At 28.0% G+C, this 14,585-nt stretch overlaps 1 protein-coding gene across 6 annotated transcripts; it reads right to left on the reverse strand.

Moving 5' to 3' along the window:
* Positions 1 to 900: 900 nt before the first annotated feature.
* Positions 901 to 14,370, reverse strand: LOC135927765 (FERM domain-containing protein 8-like). Of its 6 annotated transcripts, none has more exons than XM_065463929.1 (11): positions 14,333 to 14,370; positions 14,091 to 14,286; positions 13,941 to 14,045; positions 13,842 to 13,897; positions 13,610 to 13,800; positions 3,184 to 3,399; positions 2,605 to 2,728; positions 2,368 to 2,553; positions 1,766 to 1,862; positions 1,318 to 1,380; positions 901 to 972 (listed from the first exon to the last, which is right to left on the reverse strand). In XM_065463929.1, the coding sequence occupies exons 2-11, from the start codon at positions 14,245 to 14,247 to the stop codon at positions 947 to 949; spliced, it is 1,221 nt and encodes a 406-aa protein (XP_065320001.1). In that variant the 5' UTR covers positions 14,248 to 14,286; positions 14,333 to 14,370; the 3' UTR covers positions 901 to 946. The 6 variants fall into 6 exon arrangements, with proteins under 6 accessions (XP_065320001.1, XP_065320002.1, XP_065320000.1 ...); XM_065463930.1 differs by having other exon boundaries at positions 903 to 972; positions 1,772 to 1,862; XM_065463928.1 differs by having other exon boundaries at positions 932 to 972; positions 1,754 to 1,862.
* Between the last annotated feature and the right edge of the window lie 215 nt (positions 14,371 to 14,585).

Below are 14,585 nucleotides of genomic sequence, written 5' to 3' on the forward strand. Positions count from 1 at the left end.
CTGAATCCTGAACCAGAAACTTGGTTCGGAGATTTTTCACTGAACCCACCCATTTTTTAGGAAGGTTCACATTCATGGTTATCTGTAGCTGGAAAAAACTATGATATGGAAAAAAAGTGTTATCGATAATTTTCAGTCTTAAATTTTCAATTCAATTATAATAAATCACAAAGCACTCATATATTTAATAAATCCCACGAAAAAACATGAAGATATGTCTCCCAGGATTATTAGATAGTAATTTAGTTAATTCCGATTACTCATTGTCTCATAAGAGGAACCCGGTCTCTCTTATATATTAGATGCTTTGTTAAGTGTAAAATTTGAAAGGCATCTTCTTTTTAAAGAAAATACAAAATTTTCTTAATCATAATTAATATTTTATTGATAAAATCTTTTGAATCATATTGTTTATATTTCAAATTATAAGATTTATCTAACAATCATTATAAAAATATAATGAAAATGGAAGCGTCTGTATTTTATTTATATGTTAGAGTGAGATTTAACTAAAGTAGTGTGCGATTTTTATAAATAACACTATCAGTAGCTGTAGTACGCTATTTTTTGATAAATTAGTTGTCGCGGTAGAACGTTACCTTTTTTTAAACTAACATAAACAGCATTTCTTAGCAAAAAGCAATATTTAACTACCCGTTGATTGTCTTTATTATCCTAATTCTAAAAGCATTTCAAACCGATCTTGGCCTCTATCAATTTTTTAAAAATTTGTGTGAATTATATTATTATCTAACTTCATAATTGAAATTACATCTTGATAATTTATTTCGATACTTGAATATTATATAAAATAAATAGTATAATAAATAAATATAAAAATAATATAATTAAATATGTAAAATCTCATCTATTTCTTTGATATAGAAATATAAAATTAATAATATTTTCAATAGCAAATCCAAGATTTTGGGATGTAAAATTAGAATTACCTTTTAACTTCCGTTATATCACCTGTAAAATATAAAACTAGAGATAATATCGCTTTTATAAAAATCATTTTTTAAAAAATCAAATTTCATGTACATATCAAATTTGAACAATAAATTGCCTGATTTTACCCAAACTTGCTTAATGCCTGATGTGGATTGTTGATTTTATAGCTATGATATGATCATTAGTTTACTATAAATAATGTTCAAACTAAACAAGTTTACATGAAATATAAATTTTTTAATATAAATATTTCAAATTATGGCTCATTACATTATTCTTCTGAATAAATAATAATAAAAAAATTATAATATCTCATATTTCTTCATAAATAAATGTTAGTCAAACATTTAATCTTTTATATACCTTTTGAATCAACATCATAACATTCAAATTTATTAAGTTCCATAGAATAAATGCAGATTTTATCTGAAAATTTTTTTAAAAATATTTATATTTTATATATATAGTATAAAAATAACACTAAAAAAATATATAATTGAGATTAAATGCCGGCTTATTATAATTATAATAGTCCTAAACCATACATCTTATAAAAAAAATTATTGTATTCAATTTTCAATAAAAAAATTGCGTTGAGTTAATATGTCCAATTAGCAAAATAAATTATTTCATAATCGCTATTGTTTTAAAGCTAATGAATCGGCGTGTTTCAGGGAAAGCTACCATAAGCATTCAATGTTATTGATCGGTATGGGAGGTGTGAATTATTTGCGGTAACTTTTGATTAATTTCTGGACAGATTGTAAACAATAAAATGAAGTAATATCAAAATATATACAAAAATTTAAACTTTCACCATCAGTGTTTGAATGGTCGGGAACGTCGAGCGATAAATTTTTCTCTTTAATCCTAACGACCGATTCAATCAAAGCGTCCATTAAAGGTGCCTATAAAATTTTTATAATTTTTTATTAATTCTGATTTATTTCATATAAAATTCTAAAAAATATGGTAGCAATTTTTACATTATAGAACTACAAATTTTAAATAGTCTAAAAATTTTGACAGAATAGATAGACTAAAGTTTTAAAAAAAATCGTCCAAAAATAGTAGAAAAAAGGTTTAAGAAATCTAATTTTAATTATTTACGAACGTTTTTTTTTCATTTCCGTCCCTTTTCCCCCTTTCTTTCCTTCATTTCTTCCTTCTTTATTTTCTTTCTTGTTAAGTCCAAAGTGTATTAAATTAATAATAAAAAAATTAAATAATCGTTACTTTATACATAAACTATTATAAAAATTTTAAATCATGTTTAGGCGATAAAAATCTATAAATATTGTAAATACTAAATTCTAATTCTGGGATAGGAAATCAAATCGCTTAAAGCAAAATATATATAATTATATTATATAAACGGGAAATACTTATAAAGGTGGGCAACTTTCTGTTTACCTGTTTGGAGTAGAGAACAAATATTTTGGTCTGGCAAAAAGTCTCATTCAGTCTACAAAATGTCGGTGTTACTTCATTATTAACTTGCAATAAAATGGAGGGCATTTTTTTATCGATTAAATATGGTTTGTCCATTTCGCATAAATCCCAAGAAAAATCATCGTAGTTCAAACTTAACAGTATTTCCTAATATTAGTGCAACTAAAATTAAAAATATATTTAAAGAAATTAAATTACATTTCGTGTTATATCTATCACGGTTAAGCATTGAATATTGATGGTTACCAAAATATGATATAATTTATCTTTATTTAACTCATTCAAAAAATTGGTTTGAATGAAACCATCGAAGGAGACAGATCTAATATAAAAAAATAAACTTCAAATAAAATGTAATATATATCGTGTCCAAGGTGTTTTTATATTATTTTTTTTACACATCCAATATTCTTTTAAAAATTCGAACCATATTTTTATTCACCTTATATTCGTCATTGGATTTAAAATCTGTTGTAACTTAAATTTTGAATAATTCATTTTTTTTTGTATACTAAGAGGAAATAAATGCTATTTAGATTAAGAATTCCTTTTTAAAAAAGAACACCTATGAAGCAATCTCAAAGCTTATCGTATAAAAAAATAATTTTAAATAGGAGTTTGGCAGACCCCATCTTACTACTAGTTATTTGCTATAAAAAAAATTGGGGAAGGGAGTTATGTTATTAGTATTCAGTTTAATGTCATATTAAAATACATCACGATACAATTTTACAATTTGAACATTACATAATTATGATAATAATATAAAATCCTTACGCATATGATGGAAGGCTGTGACACAGAAATAAAAATTCTTTATAAAGATCGATTATGTTCGGGGGGTCGTGTTCTCTTTTGTAGTTCTTTTGCGCTTCAAATATGATTTCTTTCATAATATTACTGTCAGCGGGAGTTGCAAATATATTTTTCCATTTTCGTTTAGGAATGAAGTTGAATTCTATGTAATTCCACAAATTAGCCGGTATTACTTTCCTAAAATAAGAAGAAAAAAAGCAGTGAAATTCTAATGTAAGACTAACAGATCAGATCTAATTCAAAATTATATTTTAGTAAATTTTGTATCAGACATTGGCTAAAAAATATTTTAAAATTTTTTATTTAGGGGCGTTCAAAAAAACTGCTCCAATAGAGAACATTTTTGGCGTGCTCAAATTAGATTTTTGAAATTTCCCATTTTTTAAACTATTCTTAAAATTTAGGACAGAGACTCATTCACACTAAAATGTATTAAAACAATAAATTCTCAAACCATTTAATAATCTAACAGCATTAGTTACGAGAGATTAGATAGCGCTATTGGATTGATGGATAAGCCAAAGTTCTTTTTAATTGGAAAAAATAAATAAGACTATTAATGTTAAAAGTTTTCAGCCCTTAGTAGTCCTGCAAGACCAGTCTGTCAGCCCAATCACTATCAATAAAATAAAGCCCCGGCTCTTCCCATTTGCCTGATTGAAATTAGGTGGGAGGCATACTCTATTTATTATTTTTTATATCGTATTTTATAATAATTATCAAAGTTATTGCTGAATATTTAAATTTAGTTCATAACATTGATAGAGAATAATACATATATGAGTTTGAGATTTCTTCCTATAGGTTTTTTGAAAAATTCAGGCTGTTGGCCACGGGCCACGAGTCTATTAGATCTACAAAATTTATATAAGGTCTCCTCGGTTTTCGTGTAAAGTGTATAAAATATTAGATATTTACAATATAGTTTACTAAAACCGAATAAAATTTAATCAACGATAGGAGCAGCCAGAATTTTCTTAAGGAAAATGGAACACTTTTGAATAATTTTCCCCGGTACAAATTTTGTTTTAGGGCTTGAGATATTGTAGACCAGGGTTAATATTTAAAAAATAATTTTAGTTTACCATTTTGAAAATTATTTCAATAGTCATTATCTTTAAAAAAATATTTAATTTTATATATCGTAGCCTGAGAATTAGGTTATTCCATACCCACTTTTTACCAAAAATGACCTTTTTGGACATATACCAATTTTTTATAAATACGCTATTGTTTACATAAAAAAATTCAAAATATTTATAAAATAAGTTAAATTATAGTCATTATAAGGTTATACCATCTTATCAAAAATATAAAAATATTAATTTTTTTTAACTTGTTTTACAAAAGGTGGAGATGTAATAATTAAGTCTAGGTGACGATATGTTACAATCAAATCGTGTATTGGTTATTACGTGTATTGCCTTAGTCAAATCGTGTAATATCTCATAAAATTGTCTGAAATTTATAGGATAGATATTCTACACATGCTGGAACAGGGGTTCGAACCGAACCCGAACCCGGGAAAAAACCCGGGTTTTGGAGAAAAAAATTTGAACCCGAACATAGCCTAAACATTGTTTATAAAATTTTCAAAACCCCGAACCGAACCCAGGAATTTTATTTGAACCCGGGTTCTACCGGGCTCAGTGTAATGTTTAAATTAATATAAGATATTTGTATAATTGTAAATACAAATATTAATATTTTACTTGACCTTTTAAAATATTTTCAAATTTCCAATTAAGTGAAGTGTTAATAAATTTTAAACAACTTATTTCATTTACTCCATTTTTAAATTTTTTTAAATTTATTCTCAAAGATTCCTATTGGATTGTTAATAAATTTTAAACAATTAAATTCATTTACGCCATTTATTTTTATTTTTAACTTATTCTCAAAGATTATTAATTAGAGGAAAATGAAAGTGAACAAGTCAAAGTAAAAATTATTATATTGGATATTGTTAATTTATAGAAATACGTCAAAATAAAATTTTTTAAATCTATACATGATGACTATGCTTTGTATTTTTAACTATATTTTGCCTATAAATAAAATAAAAAATTTATTTTTTATATCAAATTTATGTCTAGTTTTTAAATTATGATTTAAATATAGAATGTTTTTTTTATCAATTCAAAAATTCTTAAACCCGAGCTGAACCCGGAACCAAACCCAGGTTTAAAAATATTTCCCTGAATCGAACCCGTACTGAACCCACCTATTTTTTTAACCTTAATCCGAACCCGAACCGAACCCAGGAAAAAATTTTGGCGGGTTCGCATCTTTGTGATGGAATATATTTCCGGAAAAATTAGATAAAATTAAAAAGACGCTAAATATTTTATAAATTTGGTAAATAGTAAAATCAATTGTTTAAAACAGGGCTAACAAGTTCGAAGCCTCGAGATTTTACTGAACCCTAATCTTTTTGAAAATTTAGGGTCCAATAATGTTTTTTTATTTATTCTCTCAATTTATATTTTGGCAGATATCATGATAATTCACTTAAATAAATTTAAAATACAAATATAATATTTTTTTTAAATTGTATCGTATTATTCTAATTATTTTTATGGTGAATACTAAATGTAATAAAATAAATTTTTAAAAAACTGATGTCTGTTATTTTGACTAAATTTTATAAGTTCTTATTTTTCTATACTTAGAAACCTAAACCAAACCTGGTTTTTTTTTACTGAACACGAACCCGGACCCAACCCTTTTTTAGGACGAGGGATTCGCCCTGGTTTAAATATATGTATTTCGATTTTTTTTTAATGGATCCTTTAAAAGCCCAACAATCAATTTAAGGTCCAAGAAAATTTTAAGGCCAACAGAAACGATTATCAAATAGGGTCCAATTAGATGAATATGATACATATGTTTGAGGCATGAATGACATAATCTTGTAACAGTGGATGAAATAAAGAAAGTAGAATAGAAATTTGTTAAAAGAGTTATAGAAATTATGGCCGAGAGAAATCTCGCAAGGAGGCGAATGGAAATGAGAACATGTTTTGAAAATTTAAATTGTTATAATTGTGGAAAACGAGGTCATATGGTAAGAGATTGTCAAGAAAACAAATGCTTCGAGTGTAAAAAATATGTATATATAGCCCATTGTCAGGGAAAACGTGATAAATTACGATTTAAAAAGACCGGTCCTGGACCGGTCTTTTTATTTTGGACCACGGTCTGGATCGATCTTTTTATTTAGGACCACGGTCTGGATCGATCTTTTTTAAGGACCGTGGTCCGGTCCGGTCCGAGGGTATCGGTCCAGTCCGGACCGTGACCTTCACTAGATAGGAATACCTTATTTTACGGGACGATTCGGTCAATAGAGAGAAACGCAATGTTGGCAATTTCAATACCAGAGGCGGTTTTCTGCAGAGAGACATGGGGCAAATTGCGTCAAATGTGAGGATTATCGAGAGTGGGAAAAATAAGGAGATAGGAATAGTGAAGGTCAACGGTCCGGTCCCGGTCTTGTCGGACCGATCTTTTTGTTGAGGACCGTAGTCAGGACCGGTCTTTTATTAATATCTAAGTTTACTTTACTATTCAATTAATATAATTTTTTTGTATATTTTATTTTATGATATTTTTCTAGAGGAATTATTTTAGATTTTGTTAATTTTTTTTTTACAATATGAAAACCATAAGTTTGTCCAAGAAACATTTTACTTATAGTCTTAATAAAAAACATAGAATATGTGTTCACTGTAATACCAAATTTAACATATCGTCAGCAACAAGTAACAAAATAATTGTTTATAATTTTTTAAGTAATAAATTAATCAAAATAAGCAGTATTATTATTAAAATATTTTGGTAATTATTTATATATCTATTTTTTCTTAAAAAACTGTCTGAATAATTCATTGTCAAAATAATATAACCTTATTCTTAATAAAATAATTAGGTACCTTAAGATGAAAATATCTCAAAAACACAATCTACTCTTAATTTAAATATGCCCTCCACAAGTACAAAATCACTATACCATTGGATAAATTTCAAATAGATCATATGAACCAACTCATTATAAAATGGGTAATAATGGACTCTCTGCCAATGAAGACTTTTGAAAGTTCAGGTCTTCATAATTTAATCAAATATTTAAACTCAACTGCTACGATTTGGTCAAAAAACAAAGTTAAAAATTTTTATACAGCTAATTTTGAGAAACTAAGAAATTCTCTAAAAGATATTTTAAATAAAAATAATTCTTTAATAAGCTTTACCACAGATATGTGGAGCAATATAAATAAAATTTTATTTATAGCCATTACTGCACACTATATTGATTCTTTTACATTAAAAAATATTTTACTTGATATAAATCATATCCCATTTCCTCATACTTCTGAAGAAATATCCTTAGCTATAAAAGAAGTAATTGATGTATATCAATTGGAGGAGAATATACTGGCCTGTAATACAGATAATGCCAATAACATCCTAAAAAGCATGGATATTTTGCAGAATATTTATAAGGAACAAAAATTTAAAGGCTTTAGATGCTGTGCCCATATTCTAAACCTAATATCTCAGGAAGGTTTATCATATATTACAATTATCCTAGAAGTGTAGAGACATAGCCTTTTCTATAAATAAATCACCCAAAATAAATCACCCAAAATAAATCACCCAAAATAAATCACCCAAAATAAATCACCCAAAATAAATCAAGCATATGTACAAATATGTGAAAATAAGGGTATTACAAAATTTAAAATCCCTTCTGATATCCCTATTAGATGGAATAGCTCCTATTTAATGATGAATACAATTTATGAGGCATTTATATTTTTATCCAATTATTTTTAAAAAAAATTAAATTTTTAGAACATGGATGCTATAGAAGATGTACTTTTTTTGAATTACAAACAATTTAAAGGGGTTTTCTTTACTGAGTGTGAAAAAGAAGACCTTAAAGAGGCTGTAGATTTTCTAAGGCCCTTCTATAAAACCACACTTGATTTATCAGGATCCAAATATCCTACAGTTGGGATTTCCATGTTATATATGGAGAATATAAATAATGAAATTTTAAATAATATAGAAATTCTTAATAACATGCTGGTTAAAATGCAGAAATATCTCAAAGAATTATTTTGCTATAAATCATATGTCTCAACATGATTGGATCCGAGATTAAAACAAGTTTACATGCCTAACACTCTTAATAGAATTGAGTATATGACCAAATTTTCAAAATATTTAAGGAAAATAGAAAATAGAAAATAAAAAAAATACAGGAATAACGGATTCTCAGGTATATTTTTAATATTTATTTATTAAATTCTAATTTTCAAACATTTGTGCCAGGAGGAAATCAATGAATTTAGTTTCTTAGAAAGAATTTTATCCCAAAAATGAAATTCAGAAGGGGATTATATATCGGCAGAAATCATTGAAGAAAATATATCAGAACTTCACACCTATTTGAATGAACCTCTTGTTTCATTAAAGGATGACATATTAGTATGGTGGAAAGCCAATAGTGAAAGGTCTTTTATATTTTTTGAATAGTCAATATAGTTTATTATATAGATTTCCAGTCCTCTCATTAGCAGCTAGAAATTTTTTAGCAATTCAAGCAACATCTGTCCCCTGTGAACAAATATTTTCGAAAGCAGGAGATCTTGTCACTAAAAAAAGGAATAGGCTTTCAAACAAAACAATACAAGCTTTGATGTGTATGGGCTCTTGGTTAAAGAATGGAATAGATCTACCGCCTCCATTAAGTCCCTCTTCTAATTCCTTCCAAGAAAGTTCTACAAACAAAGACATTAGCATTTATTTAAATTAAATATTTGTATTAATATATTATATTATTCATAATTAATTTTATATTGTTTATATAATACTCTTATATTTAATAAAATGTTTAATAAAATGATAAAACAAATTAAATTAGGTTAGGTTAAAAAAAATATGTTTTTTAAACAAATAAAAAGACCGGTCCTGGACCGGTCTTTTTATTTTGGACCACGGTCTGGATCGATCTTTTTATTTAGGACCACGGTCTGGATCGATCTTTTTTAAGGACCGTGGTCCGGTCCGGTCCGAGGGTATCGGTCCAGTCCGGACCGTGACCTTCACTAGATAGGAATACCTTATTTTACGGAGAATAAAGATCTGAATATCATTTGCTTTCGATGCCGCAAGGAAGGACATGTGGCGAGAGAGTGTGTGTATTTGTGACTATATGATAGAGAAAAACAGGCCACAGGGGTCGAGAGGCAACGGTTTAAAAAAATTGGAAAGTTTAATAATAAAGAGAAGATGTAAAAATTGAAATGCATAAATATAATTGATACAAGAGATAAAATATGATACAAGAGATAAAATATGATACAAGAGATAGAACATGATCCTTGTCCGGTGTGGATAAATTTAAATGGAAATATGGCTTCCATGTTGTTTGATATCGGAGCGGCCATCTCCGTGATAAGTCATGAGAAGTATAGGAGTATTTGGGCGGAGGGAATGATTAAACGTGAAGACATCAAGATCCGGCAGTTGAACGGATCAGAGATGGCTGTAATGGGAAGGGTGGAATTAAAGGTAATGTTGGAGGATAGAAGGGAGATAATGGATTTAAAGATAATAAACCGAAGAGTATAGGCGGTATTGGGATGGGACTGGATCATTCTAATAGGGTTAAATTGTGTTTTTGGGGTGTATTCGCATGGTGGGGTACATTTTTACCCATTAAAAGAGGAGAGGAGAGTATAGATATGAATTATTATGGAGAAAAATTGCCAGGAATTGAGAAATTTTTGGGGGAAGAAAGGGGAAGAGAAGAAGGTGAAAGGTATTCTAGGGGAGAAATAGGGGGGGAGAATTTTAGGGGAGAAATCGGGGGGAATTCTAAGGGAGAAATCGAAGGAAATTTTAGGGGAGAAATCGGGGAGGATTTTAGGGGAAGAAATATGGGAAATTTTAAGGATTGTCGTGACTTTCGAAGAAAGAAAGAAATAGAGATATCGAAAATATCAGTAGGAGTTGTTTGATGTGCAATACGTGGGTCAAAATGCCCCATAAGGACAAGAAAAGGTTTGGCCAACTCAGCCGTGGGAGCGGATACACGTTGTGACTTTGAAAATAAGATTTATATACTCGTGGTGGATGCTTACTCAAAGTGGGTGGAGTACAAAGAATTAAGGGCGCTAATGACGCAAATGGTAGTGAAAACATTGAAAAATCTATGATCCAGGTTCGGGGTAGCTCAAACGATAGTATCTGACGGAGGTCCAGCTTTTATCAGTGAACAGTTTAAGATGTTTTGCATGAAAACCGGGGTAAAGAGTATTTAAGCGCTGCCATATCATCCAAGTTTAAATGGTTAGGCGGAGAGGATGGTGTCGATTGTCAAAAACTGGTTAAGAAAATCAAAGTATGGAGGTGAAAATTTGGATAGCCGTGGCATATTACAACAATAGTCGAAAGGGAGAAAAAAAGGTTTATATGGAAGCGAACCAGGATATTATTGGATTTATTAAAGCAGAAACCGGGTCAAGAGGTGGAAGAGGGGATATGTGAGACGCCTGAGTTTGTAGTGGGACAAACCGTGTGGGACAAGAAGGTGGGAATCTGGAGTGATCATGGAAAACATGGGACACAAATTAAATCGAGTGAAATTCACCGCCGGAAGAGAGGGAGTACGGCATCGAGATCAATTGAAAAGGGGCGTGGAACTTGGGAGATTACAATCGGGAGTATGAATAGGAGGAATTAATTGATCGAAGCGGTGGAAAATTTATTTTAATATATCCGAGGAAAATCTATAGGGACAACTAAACCAAAGATAAACAAAATCAATACCTGAGTGATTGATAATATTAATGAAATCAGGAATTGATAATATCAGGAGTGGTATGGAACTAAGTCAAATAAGAAGTGATTTATATAGGGAATCAACTATATAGTCGAACAAAGAGGGAAGACTCAAGGACCTAAAGAACAATGATAGTATAGTTAAGGTTCGAATAGTTGAAAATACGATGAAAGGCAATAGTTATGGGAAGAGGCCAGGTGCGAGGTGAAGTGCGGAGTTTGGTTTTCAATTAGTGGGGGCGTGTTATGAAGGTCGTTTTGTTTTATGTTAAATCGTAAGTTTTTTTTTTAATGTTAAAGTGCGAAGTCGTTCTTTTTGGTGATGAATATTTTTTTTTTGATTATATGTTATTATTTAAAAAGGGTTTAATATAAAAAATTGTTTTTTTTAGATTAATGATTTATTTAATAAATATATAAAGAAAAGAAAAGAAAAGAAATGAAATAAAATTAATATATTTGTCCTCGAATTCTTTTTAGAAATATTTTATTTTGCAAGTTTGGGCTGTTGAAAAACGAACAATTAAAGGTAAATTTTGGTCGGTGTTTAGCAAATTAGGTTGTTATCCGAGATTTTTTGTCATAAATTTTTTTTGTCATAAATTTTTTTTTACAATTTCAAAATATGTTCAAAAATATTAACCAAAAAAAACAAATGCTTAGTTAATAATTGCACATGGCATAATATAAGAGATAATTAATGGACAGACCACATTAGAAAAAGACATGGTATAATTTAACGATATAAAGAAAAGCTTTGAAATAGTAGCTTTTAAGAATTCAAAATTGGACGAATACTTGATTTGATTATTATGCAGTTTAATGATGAATCGATGATTGATTTAAATCCAACATCATTTTTTACACCAAAGGGAATGGTGGAAAAGTCAATCGTTAAAGATGATATATAGGATATTTGTGAATTTTACCATATTCAAGTCAAATTTTTGAAGAAATGTTGAAGTTTCGAAATATTTATAATATGGTTTAAACGGGGGGGGGGGGTGTAGTTATTACACGTGACCTAGAGGTTAAAGAGTCTAAAGATTTGTCAGATTTTGAGAATTGTAAATTTATTTAATTAAAATATTTTAACTAATACATTATTTAGCTTCTTCTTCTGATGATGATGATTCAGTCTGGAAAAACTATTCGTTTATGTTACCTTATCGTTTACTTTTAAATTTTTCTGCTTTCCCTAATTTAACAATTTTCTATAAATATTTATTAACCATTCCTGCTACCTCATGTACTGCCAAAAGGGTCATGAGTAAAATAAAATTAATTAAAACAAGACTTAGTAGCATGAAAGATCCATTTCTTAATAATAATATCATTTTATCAATGGAAAAAAATATATTTAAACAATAATATTTATGAAATTATATATTCTTTCACTTTCTCTTCCTCTAATTTGTCTAAATTATTCATTTAAAAAATAAAATTTTTAAAGTATATATTTTTTTTACATTTTATTTAAATTATATATTTAAGATTGATGCAATATTATTTTTGAAATTTATGGGTGTCAAAAAATAATTAACAAATTTTTTGATGAGGGGTGGGGGATTTTTCAGGGGGTATTCTGCTTCTATCACTCAGAAAGTGTAGGGACCACTGATTTCAATGATACTGGAAAATGTGAGTAGAACCAACAAATATCAAATTATTTTCATGTTGAATAGAAAAGGAGAAAAATTAACTTGAATTATTAATTTCTGATTGGTAATAAATGATCTCTTGAAATTTCTAAAATAATTTAAAGATATAAAGGATTTTTTTATCTTCTCAAAAAGAATGATCATAAATTTTGCTCTACTATTCACTAGTAAAATATCAAATCATTTGATGGTCAATAATAACATTAAATATTGAATCTCTTCTTAAACAAAATATGTGTAATAAATTGGATCATAGATTTCCAATAACTGATTTCCAGTATTAGTGTCATTATTTATTTATTAGCCTTATTGCTAGACCCTAGATTTCAAAAGTTAAATATCGAGGATTGTTATCTAAAATAAAAATTGCCCTGTTCAATTTTATATCATTATTTGATCGAATATATTAATTTTGTGTTCTGAGTTAGAGAAAAGAATCAAGATCTTATCTTGTTCATCCTATTATATTAAAATCCCAACAATGTTCATATCGAAAATGAAACTATATAAATAAAATATGTTAAGATAATTGAACTTGAAGATATAGATTCCAGTTACACCTCATTATGATATTCTCCCAGATTTCATGATACACAGGATGAGGTAAGATAAGAAAGAAAAATATTGGCAAAGGGAAAACTTCTGGATAAGAGTTTTACAATCTAGCTTGCAAATTTAACACCATATCATATTTATTTAATAATTTTTATTGGTTTAGTGATATTTATAAGGTTTTAAAATTTACCAACATAATCCCCCCTCCTCCCTTGGCTGTACTTTAGATTAAAGTTTTAAAATATATAAATTTACCCCCCCCCTCCTCCCTTGGCTGTACTTTAGATTAAAGTTTTAAAATATATAAATATTTTTACCAAAATTTCATCTTGGTTAAATGAACGTTGTCATTATTTTCAGCTAAGATATTTTTATTATATAATTGAATAGATATTATAGTTGAGGTAATTTTTATAATGAGATCGTGATCAATTTTATAAAACAACTTGCTAAAACTGTCAATTGTGTCTTCATATAATAATCTTAGGACATTAATATCAACAATATCCTATAACATACTCATAATCAAATTTAATACATTTGTAAAACTTTTTCAATGGTAAACTCATTGTAAATATTTCTCTTAAATATAAGATTGGGTTCATCTAAAAATTATTTCATTGTGTTGTAGTCATTAATAGAATAAACCTAATATAGATAATTCTTGAGATATATTATTGGTGTATTTTTTCAAAAGATATTCCCAGTTTGATCTTATAGTCAATGGTATATGATAGGGTTTTAATTGAATTTCTATATAATTTTTTTTTTTAAGTAAGATAGAAATCTAATTATAACCTAATAAAGGAGAAATTAACCATAATGTAAATAACTCTCCATTATTAGATATCTTTAGATGCTCGCATATGATCTGCACAAGTAGAGAAACTTCAATTAAAGGGTTTAAATCTAGACTCAGCCCATCACCGTTTGATAAAAATATAACAAGTGCCATTTTTATAAAGTTCCATATGATTTTGAACAAGGATAGGATCTTAACATAAATTACTAAACAACGACCAAATTATACTTATTTATACTAAGCAATGACATCGGTGTAATTAAATTGAGAATTGACAGATAAACTGAGAATTGACAGGTAAACTGAGAATTGACAGGTAAACTGAGAATTGACAGGTAAACTGAGAATTGACAGGTAAAATTGATTTTTATTTTATTGCCTATCAATTATTTTTAAATATATAAATAAAATGTTTTTAAAGTAAAAATCAAATCTATCCAAAATTAAAATTATTTAAATATAAATTAAAATATAGAAGATATTGTAGTCCA

The sequence above is a fragment of the Gordionus sp. m RMFG-2023 genome, chromosome 4 (assembly GCF_954871325.1).
Source record: "Gordionus sp. m RMFG-2023 chromosome 4, tfGorSpeb1-WG-v2, whole genome shotgun sequence".
Taxonomy (NCBI): domain Eukaryota; kingdom Metazoa; phylum Nematomorpha; class Gordioida; order Chordodea; family Parachordodidae; genus Gordionus; species Gordionus sp. m RMFG-2023.

Coding starts and splice junctions, on each gene's coding strand:
- LOC135927765 (XM_065463928.1), bottom strand. CDS start 14,247: ATGGCACTTGTTATATTTTTATCAAACGGTGATGGGCTGAGTCTAGAT. Junction 13,801..13,841: donor ATGAGTTTACCATTGAAAAA/GTTTTACAAATG, acceptor AGTATGTTATAG/GATATTGTTGATATTAATGT. Junction 1,381..1,753: donor TGGTGAAAGTTTAAATTTTT/GTATATATTTTG, acceptor AAAAATTTTCAG/ATAAAATCTGCATTTATTCT.